Source organism: Poromitra crassiceps (assembly GCF_964638095.1).
Source record: "Poromitra crassiceps genome assembly, chromosome: 2".
Classification (NCBI taxonomy): Eukaryota; Metazoa; Chordata; class Actinopteri; order Beryciformes; family Melamphaidae; genus Poromitra; species Poromitra crassiceps.
This window is the reverse complement of record NC_139624.1, coordinates 8,804,251-8,822,963: the sequence shown is the minus strand read 5'-3', so window position 1 is coordinate 8,822,963 and position 18,713 is coordinate 8,804,251. Positions and strand designations below refer to the sequence as shown.

General features: G+C 43.7%; 1 protein-coding gene across 1 annotated transcript in view; it reads left to right on the top strand.

The window, feature by feature from the left end:
* LOC310798259 (uncharacterized protein) overlaps positions 1-13,654 on the top strand; it is an 82,420-nt gene extending 68,766 nt beyond the window's left edge. The window contains exons 13-17 of the mRNA XM_083660757.1: positions 2,893-2,962; positions 4,107-4,226; positions 9,466-9,584; positions 10,208-10,298; positions 13,000-13,654. Of these exons, the coding sequence (XP_083516883.1) occupies positions 2,893-2,962; positions 4,107-4,226; positions 9,466-9,584; positions 10,208-10,298; positions 13,000-13,149 (550 nt within the window). The 3' untranslated portion in view covers positions 13,150-13,654. The remainder of the gene's footprint in view (positions 1-2,892; positions 2,963-4,106; positions 4,227-9,465; positions 9,585-10,207; positions 10,299-12,999) is intronic.
* The last annotated feature ends 5,059 nt before the right edge of the window (positions 13,655-18,713 follow it).

Sequence of the window (18,713 nt, the reverse complement as noted above, 5' to 3'; positions counted from 1 at the left end):
CGCCTGCTTGCTGTGTACCGAGCTCAAAGTAGTAGGCTACGTTCTTTGTTTTACCCCCTGCACTGTCCGCTCCAAAAACAACTTTCTTCTTCTGACGTTCTTTTGTATTTCGAGCCGTGACCGCCGGAAGTGTGAAAACAACCCGGAAGAATTTGGCTCCACCCCCACGTCTGAACATAAGGTGAATAAGAGAGAGAGAGATAAGAGGGCGGACGACGCACAATTGCTCAACTTTGAGCAGGTGGCTTCGGGCGAGGCTGCGCAGCAGCTGAGCTGCGTACGCCAGCCGGCTGGGCGAGCGTCTACGACTAGGGATGCACGATATGGATTTTTAGAGCCGATACGATAACCGATAAATATATTCGTCTTGGCCGATAACCGATACGATATAACCGATAATTATTATAATAAAAATAGATATAATTTTTTTTGTTTGTTTTTAACCTGTATTTTATGCACACCTGGGGTTAAAAAAGGGTTAGGGTAGATGTATGGATGTAGTGAGCATAGCTCTGACCTAACCAAATCTAACTAACATCACTGTGAACGCAAAACAAAGAAAACTTCTGATATAATATAATTGTTTAATAAAGTGTATCACTCAATTATAGTCAATACAAAAATAAAGGCTTTTATAGAACGGAAAGCCAAGCTGCTTAGTCTGCAGATAAAACACAATGACAAAAGGCATAGTAGTTTAGACTCTTATTGTCATGTTAGTGATCTGTTCGAATTTTGCATTGGTTCCAGTTCTCAGTGAATTGTAGCCTGGGTCCAATGAATGGGGCAGGCATACAGTCCATGGGCAGGCACTATAAACCAATAAAACCATCTGTGTTATTTCACTTTTTACTGAAGAATGCTGCCACCAGATTAAATAAAAGGCACTATGTAATGTTGACTGACTGATGTTTTTTATGTAGCCTAATGTGCGCGACTGCTCCTTTGTTTTCATTATTGCCTCTGTCCCGCAGCTAACGCTAACTAGCGCGGTTAGCTTAACGTTAGCGAGTGGTTTTTTGGAGTTAAATACACAATCCCTGGATGTTTCATTTCGGGTAAAGGGGATTCCATTAGTTTCTATAAGTTTACGCCAGCTCTGTGTATTAAGTGCTTTTGTGGGGCTGTTTGATTACAAGCCACAGACTGTAAATGTCACAGTTTGCCAAGCAGACGAGCCTGCAGGGTGGGCCCGCTACGACTGAGCTAATGCTAACGTTAACACTCGCTAACAAAGACAACAAACATATCCGCTGCATCATCGCCAGCTTTGGTTTAATGTAATGCCAGCTTAGAGGTTTCCCCTCCTCTCGGAACCTGTGTGGGACATGGATTGCAAATTACAGTAGCTTTCTGATCATTGTGAAACTGAAAAACAGCAACACACTGCACACTGGCAGCAGCCATGTTTGCGTCGCAGCTGTGATGTCACGAATGTGCGACAACAAAAAGCTCCGCTTCCGAGGCAAAAAATAAACAGGTTTATTATCGGATAATTTATCGGAAAAAGGCCATTATCGGAATAATAAATAATAACGCACAATGGCCATATCGGCCGATAATTTATCGGTCCGATAATTATCGTGCATCCCTATCTACGACCTCAAGGGCAAATCAACGAGGTACGGTAGGAATGAGCGATGAGGAGGAGGAGGAGGAGGCAGGCAGGGTACAGTAGGAAGGAGCACAGCCAGTTCAGCAGGCATGACAAGGGATGCTACAAAGGAGCGCTCTGTTTCTAGTCACTTTAACTCATTGAGTGCCAAGGACGAGTATAGTCGTCAATTCAAATACTAACGTAGAGTGCCAAAGACGACTAAAGTCGTCAATTGTGTTTTTTGACGGTGGGACGTGGATCAAAGCCTCAGGCATCTCCTGTACAAATATTGTAGCTATTGAAGGTGTATAACCTATTTTACGGACTCATTAGGTGGCGACAGTGCTCTCCAGATTAGAGAAAGGTCCGGAAAACAGCAGGAAAAAGCCCCGTGATGAAAGAGAAACCGCTCATGCTGCAGCCAGGAGCCATATAGATTGCTCTGTCTGGAGCTGACGTTAGCTGCGAACAGCAGTCAATCCGCGCCCACAACTGAGCCCCTCTGTCTCTGTCTGTCTGTCTGCATAGTTTCTCCACACGATTAGCCGCCAGAAAAGCAGCACCCGACGCCGAAGGGCCAAACCATTCTCAGCAGTCCGGTTTGGCTTTTCCGTGTCGCGCTGGGAGCCGGCGCACAAAAACGGAGCACTCGGAAAATAGACGCTGGGTGCGTGAGGCTGTGTGTTAGTGTGGGGAGGAGTTTGCAGCTGAGGAGGGGGGAGAGGGGGGTGGGGCACGCAGGGCACCACACAACTACACCATGTCACTACATCAGAAAATATTACCTTCAGAGTCAGTGAATGTGCTTGAAATGCTTCATTTCACAAAAGGCTGAATATCTCAGCTTCTAATTTGAAACGCCTGTTTTTGCTCAAAACAACCTATCTTCTCCGGCTCATAACTAAAGAACGGAAAATGGTATCAATAAACTTTTTTTTGCTGATGATACAATAGAGTCTCCTCGTTCTTTGTGCGTGTTCGGTGTTTACATAGTAATATCACACAATATTCTGTGGGCCTCGAGAAATCACTGAAAACGCTCTGAAACTCTGGCACTGGGAGCGTCCGTTCTCCAAAAGTGGCTGGCACTCAATGAGTTAAATACCAGTCAAATGCTCCTATTGTTCTCAGTAGTAAAATAGTGAAATTGACTGGTGGATATTTTATAGCCACTAGTTGGGTGAGTGAGCAGCAGCCATGGCTGGACTTCCTGTTCTACTCTATGTTGGCTAAGCAGCAGCCATGGCTCTTCAGAACCATGTTGAAGGTAATTTTGCTGTTTCTCTCCTCTGAAGGAGAGGCTACTTCCACCAGAGGAGGAGAGAGAACAGAGGACAGGGCGACAGACCTGCTGGAAACAACCAGGTAAGTAACGTGTGTGTGTGTGTGTGTGTGTGTGTGTGTAATACATGTATTTCCTCTGATGAAACTCCATGAACTCTGTGTGTGTGTTTTGTGTGATGATTTTGTGAATGTGCTCAACTGCACCCTCAAGGATGAAGGATACTTTATTTGTCACTTTATTTGGCACAGAAATACAGTGTAAAACATGCAGTGAAATGCAATGGGACTAAAGGTCCTTGCACATAGAGTCCGTTTTTTCGTCCGAAATTGACGCACGAAAAAAATAAAAATACGACCTCATTTGTGTCAATCATCATTGACACACCGAGTACGACAATTACATCCGTCATTTAAGTTTTCGGACGAGGTTCGATTTTCTGCGTTTTTCCGCATCCATGAAATCGTTTTGACAGGTGTTTGACCCCCCAGAGCTGCCTAGTGTTGCTATTCACAATGAAAAATGGCGTCTGAGAAGTTAATTCAGTTCGTCTCCCTGCAGCACAAAGCATTTCATGGCAAAGCAGGAATACAGAGATTCGGAATTAAAAGACAGAATGTGCCGGGTGATTGCAGGCCAGCTTGGAATGCGGGACGCGGTGTGTGTGTGTGTGTGTGTGTGTGTGTGTGTGTATGGGGAAGGGGGGGGGGGAGGAGAGAGACAGAGAGCCACACAGACACACTGCCAGTTGTGGATCAATAGGATCGCGGTAGTTTTCTTTTCGTTGCGAATCTTCGCAACGAATATTGGATAATTAACGCATCGGACTCAGTGGGCAAGGTATCTGTGCGTGACGTTTTTTTCCCGGATGACGGATTAAAAAAACGCAGCGAACAATTCAGACTCTATGTGCAAGGACCTTTAGTCTCTGCAATGTGCCAGAAAAGGTAGGTAGCAATAAAAACAGTAAAAGACACAGAACATATAAGAGACATAAAGTGCTGATCGTAAAGTGCTATACAGTATCATCATGTCCTGTCTTTAATTAAAAATAGAAATAAAGTGCCCTATTTAAAAAGATAAAAAGAAAGTAAGTGTTGTGAGGTCCCAATATTTGTGTCCTTCTCTATACCGCTCTCCTCTACTATGTGGACATAAATAAATTGTTGAAATGTGCGTGTGTGTGTGTGTGTGTGTGTGTGTGCGTGTGCGTGTGGGCGTGTGTAGAAGGTGTCGACCCAGTCTCCTCGTGGAGCATCTCCTGGTCTGGAGCTGGGGCTCACCAGCTTCCCCCCGCTTCCCTCATTTGCTGCCATAGCAACGCTGTCTGCAGGAGATTGCAACATGGTAACCAACACTCTGACACACACGCACACACACACACACGCACACACACACGCACACACACACACGCGCGCGCACGCACGCACACACACACACTTTATCGATGGAAGAATGTGACGCTTGTGATGATCTGAAACGTTCACAATGAAAAGGCAACCAAAGCCCTTTTCCCACATGCGCTTTGTACCGCAAAATGACCGGAACGTGGTCTAATGCCTGCAAGTGGGAAAGGCGCCGTGCCGGTATAAGCGCGACCCCGTCGTCCCCGACATTTCACCAGTTTCGAGCCGGTCACAAGAGCGGTATGCTTTTAAGGGGACGCAAGTGGAAACGGGTCCAGTCATTTTCCGCGACAGCGGTCCTTCAATCATGGGCGAAGTGTAGCCTACACACGTTGCTTAATGTTCCAGCGGGCATAATCTAATCATTCGCGCACATTAAAGCAAACTGGCGAAAAGATCTTGTGATAGCCTAATAAGAGCAGTGTCAGCTTGCTGATTTCCGAAGGCAACCCCGGACACATCAAACGAAGCCAGTCTGTAAAAAGTGCTTCAACGCCACGCAGGTGAACGGATAAACATCGAACCAGCAACTATTTCTCTCAGACACGGATCCCAACTTCTTCAAAGTGCATCATCTAATCATTCGCGCACATCAAAGCAAACTACTTCCACATTTCGCTTGTGCATTTGCTGTCTCTACATACATAGGCTACAAGCGTTGGGCAGCTTGCCTTGCAAGCCTCTGCCATTCTCGCTGTGTCTGTCCTGTGTCAGGCTGCTGTATGGAGGACTGAGTGAAGTTTTGCCGACCCCCCAAATAAGCTCCCCCCTTCCCCCTTCCCCCGCCCCCCAACATACCGGCTATTTGACGACTAGATTCCCATATGCGCACGCTAAGGTGTGAAGGGAAATTCAGGGAAATGTCCGATATTGACTTACAGGTAATTTTCCGGTACGCATGTGGGAAAAGGGCTCAAGTGAAACACTCACTCTTTCAGTTAATCCCCTAGTCTCTCTCTCACACACATACACACTGTTGGAACTTCAATGTTCTCCATCACACACACACACACACACACACACACGCACGCGCACACACACACACACACACACACACACACACACACTAGGGCATTCACGACTACTGAATTAACATCAACTACTCCCAAACACTAGTGGACTAGTCACAGGAGATATTAAAATGATCAATTCTCTTCAAAAATGTATGAAAAACAGCCAGTAAAGCCTTAACTAATGTAGGCTGGACTAGGGCTGTCACGATACTAGAATTTCTACTTCGATACCCAGGAAGATATTGATACTTGATACCGTTTTCGATACAACGGAGGGAGGGAGGATGACAACAACACATCAAGAGGCATAGAAAATAAAGGAAAACAGATGGACGGACAGACGTAAGCTTCTCCATAACCTAGTCCTAATAAAACACTTAAAGACCCTCGAAACCCAAAATAACTGAATTCATCACACCACAGGAACGTATGTTAATAAGCCACCAGTCAAATTTGGCTGGCATGGCACATCATTAGCTAATTAGCCTTATTAGAAAATCCGGCTCCGTGAGGTCACCCGCACGGGTGGCCTTTACACACCCCGAAGATTTCAGCCCAATCGCACGTAAAACGGCATAGATGTGGCCGAACACAGAACTTGGAACAGACAAAGTCCACATACGGTACTTATGCATCCATGCAATGTTTTTTTTTCTTTATAGATATGTAGGATCTTGGAACTGATTCCCCGCAGCCATTTTGATAAACAGAGTCCTAGGGTTATCAAAAATATTGATACTTCGGTACTTACTCGATACTAAACATTTTAAACTGATACAATACTCCTTTGCTACAGTATCAAGTTTATTGATACCAGCAGCGCTTCCTCTGCCTCCTCCACACAAACAGACACACACCCAGCACCGCTAGGCTAGCTAGCTGTTAGCTACGTTAGCTAAGCCCACTACTGCTACAGTAACCATTTCACCGACACCGGGCTCAAAACTCCAGTGTGAGTGACCAAACGTTTCACTTGTTAACCAGTCGGAGTGACGCTCTTTCCAGTAACATATCGGCTTTGAAATCTGTTGAGCTGCTTGTAGATTGCAGCTAAATGTAACGTTAAACACATTGCCGGTGGAGGTACCCGGATGTTGCAGACAAAGAGTATTGAAGGCAACAGCACTCCCGCCTTGATGTTGGGAACAACCCAGTCGTCAGTTCTTACCAATTTAAGTTCTTTGGCGCAGAATCGTCAAAGTTGTCCTGCTTTGCTACTGCAATCATCGATAATTGACACAGATAGCAACCAATCAGTTGGTGCTAGAAAATACGTCACCGAATCAGTGGGGACAGCAGAGCCCAGACCCTAATGAGGATTCAATTGGAATGAAGGGTTCATTGGGGCTGGTTACCAGGCTAAGATTTATAACTGAATCCTGAGTCAAAACTGAGTCATTTCTCCTCCGTGGTATTGAAAATGGTATGAGTGAGTGAGTGAACTCTGAGTGAGTTCATGTCAATTCTGCTAATAAAGGCATAATACCTGCTTTTTGCATGTTTAGGGCTATTAGGGGTAACAAGACACATACAACAATAAAACATCACAACACTGGTACATTAATACAAGTCACAAGACGGCAATGGGCAGGACAGCAATATAAAACAGTGCATCAGTTTCTAAATAAAAGCTTCTGTCTCTGCTCCCATGCTTAACAAAACATTTGCAGTGAGGAAGATTCCTTTTTTGAAACAGCTCAACTTTCTCATAGTCGTCCAACTCAAAGAAGAACACATAGATAGAGGACATTTTGCTAAAGAGTACGTCCCTTGTGTCATCATAAGCAGGGCAGTAGAACAAGAAATGAACCTCATTTTCAATTTCATGTAAGTCACAAAGTAAACAGAATCTATCTTCTTCAGGGGTGGCATTAAACCTACCAGTTTCTAGTGCTAAGGGAAGGGTTCCCGATCGTAACTGAGCACACACACAGAGATCTTTTTTGGCTGTTCAAATCAAACTTCACATATGGTTCAACACAGTAACTGTCCTTCATGAGACGAAAGGTTCTTAGTTTTGGTTTATGCCATAAGTCGACAGACCATTTATGTTTATACAAAATAAACATATTACTCATAGACACTTGGGTGTCGCAAAGTAACCGCTTATGAAAGGAGAAATCGTTCAAATTAAGAAGGAATTTCACTTCATTTGTCCAGGGGCTGTCCATGGGCGATGTCCCAATTAAATATCTATTTAGTGAATCTCTGGTCAGATCTTCTCACCAGTCTATTCCAGAGTCGCAGTATTTGACCTTTGTGTCTGATGTTTGGGGGTTTCCATCATATCACCACTGATGATATCATCCCATATCACCACTGGTGTTCCCATCCCATATCACCACTGATGATATCATCCCATATCACCACTGGTGTTCCCATCCCATATCACCACTGATGATATCATCCCATATCACCACTGGTGTTCCCATCCCATATCACCACTGATGATATCATCCCATATCACCACTAGGGCTGTCAATCTCCCTCTATAATCAAATTCGAATTTCAGTGCTTTATACATTTTAATATTCGAATTATATTCGAATATTAAAATTAATTTTTAATTGAATTAAAAAAAAAAAAAATTTTTTTTTTTTTGGTCTGAGTGAATTGTTGTCTTCTCTTATGTTGTGTTCTGATTCTAAATATAGCTGAATCTTTGGGTTTGACCAAGTAAAACTTTTTCTAAGCATTTTACCAAATGTAGATGGAAAAGTGAATGGTGGATGAATATTCAAAATAATATTAGGCTTATCACAAATAGTCCAGCAATGATGTTTATTTAAGAAAACATGTTCCTTGTACAATGTACATACATTCATTGCATTAGAAAATAGGTCAGATAACCAGAGCTTAGTTAATATTCATCAGTGATGTATTGGTGCTGTCTGAAATGCTAAAATAAAAGAATTGATAATAAAAAAAGACACAGCCTTTGTTTGAGCTCCTTATCAATAAACAAATAAGTAAACTTTGCCAAAACAACAATGAGCCATGAACAACAAAAAAATCTGTCACGTATTGCACTTAAGAGCTACATGTTTACATTCAGTATAGCAGCTTCAACAGTCAACTTCAGTTAACAATGAATGAACATACATTTTAAGAGCTACAGGTAGGTTTACATCAGTATAGCAGCTTCAACAGTCAACTTCAGTTAACACTCTTTTCTTCAAGTATGTTGTCAGAACTTGTCACTGTTCTAGTGTTCTAAAAAAAAAAAAAAAAAAAAAAAAAAAATTTAAATAAAAAAATATTCGTTTTAAAAAAATAATAATAATCGAATTTCGTTCATAATTATTAAATTCGAATAATATTCGAATATCAAAATTCGTTTCAACAGCCCTAATCACCACTGGTGTTCCCATCCCATATCACCACTGATGATATCATCCCATATCACCACTGGTGTTCCCATCCCATATCACCACTGATGGCCAGGACTGGAGTGAGTTTATGAACTCCTAGTGGGTCTAAAATGTACTACTTGTGTTTTGTCTTGATTTACCATAAGTCTCCATTTCCAGCACCAGTCCGCAATAATGTTCAACATGATCTGCAGGTCCTTTTCGTGCTCGGCAAGTAAAACTATGTCATCTGCGTACAATAATATGCCCACAGTCTGCTCAACAGTCTGCTCAACACAGTCTGCAGACAACAGTCTGCTCATCAGTCTGCTCAACACAATCTGCTCAACACAGTCTGCTCAACACAGTCTGCTCAACACAGTCTGCTCAACACAGTCTGCTCAACACAGTCTGCAGACAACAGTCTGCTCAACAATTTTGCTCTGGATGCCTTAATTTGAAGAGCGAAGTCATTGACAAAAATGGAAAATAAAGTTGGGGACATGACATCTGCTTGTGTCACGCAGAATTGTTGGGGGAACCATACTAGTCTGTGAAACCCCTAACACACACACGCGCACACACACACATACGCACGCACACGCGCACACTCACACACATACACACACACACACACACACACACACACACACACAAACACACATACGCACACACACACAGACACACACACACACACACAAACACACATCCGCACACACACACAGACACACATACGCACACACACACACACACACACACACAAACACACATACGCACACACACACACACAGACTCAGATCTCTTGTCTTGGTCTCAGGCTCCAGTCAGATCTAGCAGTCCCGGCAGACCAGCGCCGGTGATGTCATATTACCCTCAGTCAATGGAAAGCCAGAGTGAGAAGATGAGCTGCAGCGTCTCCACAGAGGCTCCTCAGCAGTAAGTCAATGTTGTTGTTGTTGTTGTTGATGTTGATGTAAACAAAATGTAATTTAAATGTTTTAGTCCAGCTCCAGTTAGCTTCAGTCCATAGCGATGTGTACAACCCTACATCACAAACATAACAAGCAAGCAATAATGAGGTCAAAGGCGATATTTGGGAAATATCACAATTTTGAACATTTAATTTCAGAGGCTGTATGTTGTTTCTTCTGTCTCTATTTCATATCTTCATCATTGTGTCATCAGCTGTGTTGTTTCTTGTCTCTGCTTCATATCTTCATCATTGTGTCATCAGCTGTGTTGTTCCTTGTCTCTACTTCATATCTTCATCATTGTGTCATCAGCTGTGTTGTTTCTTGTCTCTACTTCATATCTTCATCATTGTGTCATCAGCTGTGTTGTTTCTTGTCTCTACTTCATATCTTCATCATTGTGTCATCAGCTGTGTTGTTTCTTGTCTCTACTTCATATCTTCATCATTGTGTCATCAGCTGTGTTGTTTCTTGTCTCTACTTCATATCTTCATCATTGTGTCATCAGCTGTGTTGTTCCTTGTCTCTACTTCATATCTTCATCATTGTGTCATCAGCTGTGTTGTTTCTTCCTGTTGTCTCCTACAGGAATGTGACGGAGAGCCTGGAGACGGCCGGAGAGCGAGCAGACGACCACTCCAAAGCAACTCCGCCCCCACAGGAAAACAGACCAATCACGGTGAGACGCTCTTCAGCATTACATCAGCTGCTCTGTGTTGAATTGTCTCACGTCTTTATATCAGAACTTCCTATAGGCATGTTTTTAGATATTCTGTCCAATAATCTCATCCTGGGTTTTGAGTCATGTGGCAGCCACTCTTATCCAGTAAGTACAGAAGTAGAGTAAAGCTTAATTTATACTTATTAACTCAACTCAACTCAACTCAACTTTATTTATAGAGCACATTTCAAACAACCACAGCTGCCACAAAGTGCTGTACAGTGCATAGGTAATAAGTAAAACAGTAGCTAGAAACACAGTATACAATGACAACACACAGAACAAGTGTCACACATTAGAAAGTGTCGCTCAGCACATGGTCGCAGACGAAAAAATAAAGTGTCGCTCATGTTGCTGCATTTATGCTTCTCTCCCCGGCTCAACGGTCACATGACGCTATAGACAGAGGGAGGCAGAGAACTAGTGCAAACAGCCAAGAGAGGGAATGCTGTCAGTGAACCCACGTCGGAGGCAACATGTAACTGCAGCCGCATATAATATAACGACACACAACCACACAATCACCTCCTCTCTCTCTGGGAACTTGGTCACGGTGTTCTTTGTGATTTTCACAAAGTCATACATCAAGGACATGCTGATACAAATAGCGGGGACACGTTCATTAATTTCATTTCAGCGAAAACTAAAACAAGGAAGTCAAGCGCGTGCCCGTCTATATAGCCAATCACACTTGCGCAACATTATGTGACGTAGTCAGCGACACTAGAAATTTCACTAGGTAGCAGACACCTCTCGCCGACACTTGAAAGTGTCGACTCAAGTCCTCATTTCTGTCGGCGACCATTTCAAAAGTGTCGGCAGACGAAGCATAAATTGGGCTTAAGGCCTAGTCCACACGTACACGCCTATTTTTGAAAACGTGATTCTTCCCCCTCCGTAAAAAAAAAAAAAAAAAATCATGTCCACATCAACAGTGTATTTCGAAAATCTCTCCGTCCACACGAGAACTCAAACGCTGCGCGGTGTGTGCGCTCATGTTGTGGAGCAGTTCCCTCTCAAATGTAATAGTTTCCTATGGCAGGGGGGGGCGGATGCTGCACGGTGGATCACAGAATCCACTGTTGGTCGCGCAAAGAAAATAACTCGACTTCTCTCAAGAGGGTCAAGTCAGCGCTGCTTTAGTTGCCTGGCAACAAACTGAGCGCTCCGCTTCCTTTCTGCCACTTTTTTTCCAAAAGGGGGCCGGATCACAGATTTCAAGCAGACGAGTAAAGTCCAAGAATGACAGCAGAGTTTATTTAGAAACACCTCATTAAAGTTACAGTAGTGACTGACTGGAAAAGGGCAGGCACTTTCAAAGAAATACCTGGCAGGTGATTGAATGAACGATCTGTCTATCATGGGCTAACATCAACCACTTAGGACCGCCTCCTCCTTCCTCGGACGCTGATTGGTCCACACCACTGCTGGTTCAGATTCGAACACAGGTGGCAGCATGGCAAGATGTCTTTCTCAGGAAGCCAGCTGCCTGGCATGGTTAGCTTCCTGACACATCCTCCATACAAATAAAACAGCAGTTGCCACGCGCACGTGGAGGTTATGATGCCAGCGTTTCACCTGTCCACACAAAACAGTTTTGAAAAATCTCCACAGGTCCTTACACATGGGGAGTGTTTTTTTCGTGCGATTAATTCGCACATCAATAATATTTTCCGAAACCTATATCAGTCAATGCAACCGTGCATGCCAACGGCGAAGTTTCGCCGAGCGTTATTGCGGCGTTTATTTTTTCGAACCACGGTCGATTTTTCAGAAATTCGCTTCCGACGCGTACACATCTGTGGCTGTGATTGACAGGTGGGTCAAAACTCGCATCGCAATTCCGTGGCGTATATTCGCATCGCTCCTAATGTATAAGGACGTTTAGGGGGGTGTCTGGGTCGTGTAGAGGTCAAAGCACACCACGGAGACCCGGGTTCAATTCCTGGCAGCGATACTTCGGCTTGGTCAGACGTTCAGATCCGAGTCTGCGGGGGGGACGCCGGTGGGGTATGAGTCCTGGCCGCTGCAGTAGCGCCTCCTCTGGTCAGCCTGTTCGGGGGGGGGGAACTGCGGGGAATAGCGTGATCCTCCCACGTGCTACGTCCTGCCGGTGAAACTCCTCGGCTGGCGACTGCACATGTATCGGAGGAAGCATGCGCTAGTCTACAACTCTCCCGGGACAGTTAGGGGTATTAGCAATTACGATTGGCGAGAAAATTATAGAAACAATTATGCAAAAAGAAGGGACAAATTGTCCACCTTGGGAGGCGTGTTCCAAAAGGACGGGAGGCCAAAGTGCATAGAAAAAGCTATATAAAAATAAAAATAATAATAATCGCCGCGTACGTGTGGTCTAGGCTGCGTACGTGTGGTCTAGGCTGCGTACGTGTGGTCTAGGCTGCGTACGTGTGGTCTAGGCTGCGTACGTGTGGTCTAGGCTGCGTACGTGTGGTCTAGGCCTAAGTTTGAGTCTTGGATCAGCAGCCAGTATCAGGAGGAGCAGTGATGATGGAAGAGGAGAGGATCTGGGGAAGGGAGTCAAAGTAGAGGAGAGGCAGAATGGCCTTTTTGTATTGGAGCAGTAGAGGAGTGTCCTGCTTGATATGCCATTCATGTGTATGCACTGACCCCGCCCCGCTGTGCTCTGATTGGCCAGGAGTCCAAGAAGCTGAGCTATGCCGCGATCTGCCAGAGAGTGCACACCAATCAGACGCTGCCGCCTGCCACTGGTCCCGCCTCCTCAAGGGCAGAGCCCCTCCCGGCCTATCCAGCACAGGCGTCCGACCCAGCCCTGTTGCCACGGTGACCAAACAGGGTGGGAAGAACACCCCCTCCTCACACACACACACACACGCACACACACACACACACACACACACACACACACACACACACCCACACCTGTCCCCTCGTTGCATTATAACTCTGTTTAGCTCAGGTTTTGGGTTGGGGAAGAGTAGCGGTCAAATCTGAACACTTTGTCTCCATCGAGAATCAACATGGCAGCCTGAATGTATTGGCAGTGACACCTCAGGTTTATGCTGTGATGTCACCAGGGTTCATATACAAGTCTGGAACGGCATAAAAAAAACGTATGGAAGATGTACGGGCTCTGGTACTTTCCTGGTCACTGATATGCTGTTATGCAGCGCAGTCAGCAGAGGTGAGTGAGTGTCACACCGAATACCAGCCATAATATTTGAATCAATATGTTTAAGTTTGAGAAAAACGATTGGATTTTTAAGTTGAATCAGAATTGATCACTTAGCGATGTGTGAATGCAGGGAGAATCTGACTGCTGTTTGGTTTTGGACTGGGTGGTGTGGGTGGGTTGGGGTGGGGGGGCGCTAACCACTAAAGAGTTCCCAAGCCAACTCTTGGGTTTCAGGGCGAGCACTTCGGAAAGAATGTGCAAATGTTGAAAGGGCTGTTTTAGTTGTAGTTTTTATTTCTAGGTTTGTAGTTAAGGATGGTTTACCGAGAGCCGGCATCCATTTTGTTCTTTTCTTTCCTCTTATTGAGGGCACTGGCCTTTCTTTTCCCCTCCTGTTTGTGTGTTCCTCACTGTACAGAACGTTCCGCCATGATTCTCAACTGTCTTTCTGGCCCCTTATCTCTCTGCATGATTGTCTTTTTTTATTTTCATTTTAGAATTTAATTTATTTGATCTTTTTTAGAGTGCCTCTTGTGTGTTAAAGGAGACGTTCACCCAAAAATGAAAATGCAGTCATCATCTACTCACCCGCAAGTCAATGGAAGGACGGGTGAAGCTTTTTTTAGTCCACAAAACATTCATGGAGTTTCACAGCAAAACACCATTACAGAATTCTCCTCCACAATTACAGTGAATGTGACCAACTTTCAAACTTTAAAAGAAGAAGAAAAGAAAAAAGAAACAACAAACAAACAAACAAACAAACATAAAATGCCTCCATACTGCTAATATAATAATAATCCAAGTCTCCACAAGCCCTGAGATGCCAAGTTGACTTGAAACTTGAAATGACATCATTTACATGCTGTTTTTAGCTGAAATCTGCACTGTAGCAGGCTACAGTAGCTGCTGCTGCACCACCTCTTGCAGCACCTGGCTACAGTGAAGATTCCAGCTAAGAACAGGGTGTAAATGTTTGAAAGTTGGTCGCCGGCATCTACAGTACTTCAGTTGTTTAGGAGAATTCTGCAACGGTGTTTTGCTGTGAAACTCCACAAAATGTTTTGTCACACTTCCATCGGCATGGGGGTGAGTAGATGACTGCATTTTCGTTTTTGGGCAAACTTCTCTTTGAAATCTTTACACTGAGTTTCTTATCATTTTGTTGAGAGGAGATGGCTGTTACCTGTTGGGTTTAAAAGAGTACAATATTCTGTACCTGTTGGGTTTAAAAGAGTACAACATTTTTTTAGAAGGAAGAAGTCCAGCAATGTGGCAAATGTTGTTTTCTGTACACATGTAAATATTTAATTAAATATAAAGAAGTGCCTTTAAAGTTGAATCTGTGTGTCTGTGTGGTGCTTCTTATGTTTATACAACTTTAGTTGCATTCAGGTGCTGCTGGGAAAGTCCGACATCTAGTACCTTCCAACTCGTCTGATAAATAGTGTTGTGTTCATGTGCTGTTCTGTCAGAAAATCAAACCAAACAAAAGATAAACAAACAGATGTCCTGCAGCTAAAGAAGCTAATTTGATGAACTTCATTCATTCAAATGTTTGGTTACTCTGAGCAACTTCAAACTTGCAATAGAGTTGCATGTATGCGTTTTCTTGTTTACTAAAACAATTGATTTTTGCCTTGTTGAGGAGGTTGAAGGTTGCAGTTGCATCATAACCTGGAAACTCGGGTAGCAAAATGTTCCGACTTAATTATCAGACTAATAGAGAGCCGCAGGGATGACGTATTTTTGTAGTCAGAACGTGGAAGTCCCGGACTTACTGGGTCTTCACTGTTTCTGTCTATGGGATTTTTCAATGGGTTTTTGCCGCGATGCTTCAAATATGGTCTCTGAGCAACGCAAGATTAATCAAACGCGAACCAGAGTTCAGTCGGATAATCTTCACACATGAGGACCACTTTCATGAGTTTTGAAGCGTAAATGCGAGCCCTAGAAGTAAAAAGCTCGAGCTAAGCTAATCCAGAACTATACACTGTCGCATAGGCTTCCACGTCACGTCAGCACTCAACCTGGACTGTTGTTGATGTGTGCACTGATTACCCCGGGCTGAACGGGGCTGAACCAGGTGAGGGAAAGAGAATTTCCGTGTTCGTCCTTTGAAGTGGTGACGTTATTGACGTATATATCCCCATCGACTCAACAGTGTAGTCTCATTTAGCCGTTTGCTAGCTAGCCGCCCTTTTAACGGCACGTAAAAGCTTCAAAACTCATAAAAGTGGTCCTCGTGTGTGAAGATATTACTAAACACTGGTTCGCGTTTGATTAAGCCAGCGTTGACCAGAGAGATTATTAGAAGCATCGCGCCAAAAACCCATTCAAAACTCCCATAGGCGAAAACAGTGAAGAACCAGGACTGTTAGCATCGATGATTTCCGGACTCGTTCCTGCGGCTCTCTATAGCTTTTGCACACCAAGTCCGTATTTTCGTCCGAAATTGGCGCACGAAAAAAAAAAAAATACGACCTCATTTGTGTCAATCATCATTGACACACCGAGTCCGACAATTACGTCCATCATTTAAGTTTTCGGACAAGGTTCGATTTTATGCGTTTTTCGCATCAGTCAATAGATTTTTGCGAGCTGGGACCCGTCTGTGTTTTCAGATGACGGATTAAAAAACACGCATACGAAAACAATCGGACTGTGTGTGCAAAGACCTTTAAGGCTGTTACACACCAAGAGCGATGCGAATATACAGCACGAAATTGAGAGGCTGTTGGTATGCACGGTTGCATCGACTGATATATGTTCGAACAAATATTGACGTGCAAATTAATCACACGAAGAAAAAAATGGTTGCGGTGTGTAAGGACCTTTACTGTGAAATTTCCAAGTAGAAAAGTAATTTTCCCACATATTCGACATCTGAGCGTACAATTTGAACCAAACAATGTAATTCGTCAAATTTGTGTTGCAACATGCTTCCAACTGCGATGATGAATCCTGAACCTTTACTGGTCAGCAAGAGTACCGCAGGGGTGACGTATTTTTGCAGGCTTAACCAGAAATCGCCGCCATTTTGGTTGGTCGGGAGAAAAGACTATGGGGTTTTAGAGTGGGGATTTCACTTAAAGCCTGTTAGCAGTGTTGGCCACAGTTATCACAATTAACACAATATAATAAGTACTTGTACCGTCACAGGAAGTGTAAACACAATAGGAAGTCATTGGCTGACCCCTGCATTGGAACACAAGGTGAATATACATTCTGGACCAGCTGACCCCATGTCCAGATGCCAGTCATGTGTTGGTTGCGGTGCCTTCACTTCACCAGCAGGTGGCAGTTTGATCACATCATATTCATAACACTCATTACTCGTCAGGAACACTTGTTTGCAATGATGAGTTGAATCCTGGAGGGCTGCAGACCTAATGAGTGGAAAATGCTATGAAATACAGAGTGTTGATGCAGCTGCAACAGAAAAATAGGTATTATAAAAACAGTGAAATTAGCAAAGAAATGTCAAAACAAAAACAACAGAATGCATAAATGACCAAGAGAATACAATAATTTTAGTGTGTGTCTGTATATATTCTTATAGGGCATTACGTGTAGTTTGTGGTTTGCCTGTGTGCCATATTTGTAAGTATTATTTTATGTATTATAGGGTTACTGGAACACACTGGTACTAAACAGAGGAGGTAATCTGACCCCAGGTCAATTGCCGACCGAAAACCAATATATATCCACAACACTCCTATAAAAAAAGGTGGAATCCTACAAAGACCTGGGTGTGCGGCTGGACCACACCCTGGGCTGGTCTATCCAGGTGGATTACGTGTGTGCCAAAGTTCAGCAGCGCATGTCCTTTTTAAGGAGATTGAGGGCTTATGGGGCCAGCCCAGAAACACTCCAGCTCTTCTATTGTTCCACCATACAGAGTATCATCCAATACTGTGGCACTGTGGTACAATAGTCCTAACGGTACAAGCTACAAATAGGGTGGCTAGATTGATTAAAACGGTCTCTAAGATCATCGGTCGACCCATTAACCAAGGCTCCCTTGACAGCCAGAACACAACAACTGTGGGTTTGGCCCAAAAAAGAGTAAGCGATCCCTCTCATCCCCTCCACCAGGAGTTTGAGCTGCTTCCATCCGGTGAACGGGTGCAAGTGACCTTTTTAACAGAGCAAACCGTCAATAATTTTTTATTCCAAACATGATTTAGGGAAACACTCACATTCACATAATTGATATTATGGAAAATGCTATTAAATGCAGTTACGCCCTTTTTTGCAGCAAATGTAATCCAGGGGTTTCACCTGTCTTTTGGAATTTCTCCATTTTAATTCTGTTAATTCTGTCTACAAATGCTCCCTTCACCATCAGAGAGAGATGAACAAGAGCTTGATATTGATATTTAACACTCATTTCAGGCTGGAATGTCACTTATGACCCTTTCACACCATAAAAACAACCTTCAAGTCAGTCAGATCGAACCAAATAATTATGATAAACTAGAACGACCGCACCGCGGATCGATGCCTCTGCCAACAAGTGAGCAGTCGACATCCATGTCTGTCCAGACGTTTGAGCCAAATGTGATGACATCCTGTCAAGGCGTTCCTGAGATATCGTGTTAACGAGCTAGAAAATGGCGCTCGTGAGGTCACAGTGACCTTGAACTTTGACCTTTGACCACCAAAATGTAATCAATTCATCCTTGAGTCCAAGTGGACGTTGGAGCCAAATGTGAAGACATTCTGTCAAGGCCTTGCTGAGATATTGCGTTAACGAGCTAGAAAATGGCGTTCATGAGGTCAGAGTGACCTTGAACTTTGACCACTAAAATGTTACAAACTCATGCTTGAGTTCAAGTGGACGTTTGAGCCAAAATTGACGAAATTCCGTCAAGGCGTTGCTGAGATATCGTGTTAACAAACATCGGACGGACGTCCGTCCCGGAAACCGTAATGCCTCCAGCACAGCTATCGCCAGCGGAGCTACAAAAACGTCCAAAGCTTGAGACTTGACTTGACTGACTTGTACTTTGTTTTGGTGACTTGACAAGGTTTCTAAAGTCCTGACCTGAGATCTTGTGGCTGTGTATGACTTAGATTTAAAATGATTCAACAACTGAATTTAAATTCTGTTTTCTGAATTTGAAACGAATTATACAAATTAAACTTGTGATGACAAATTGCATTTAAGTCATATTTTTACTTTTTAAATTAAATTGATACTGACTGATTTG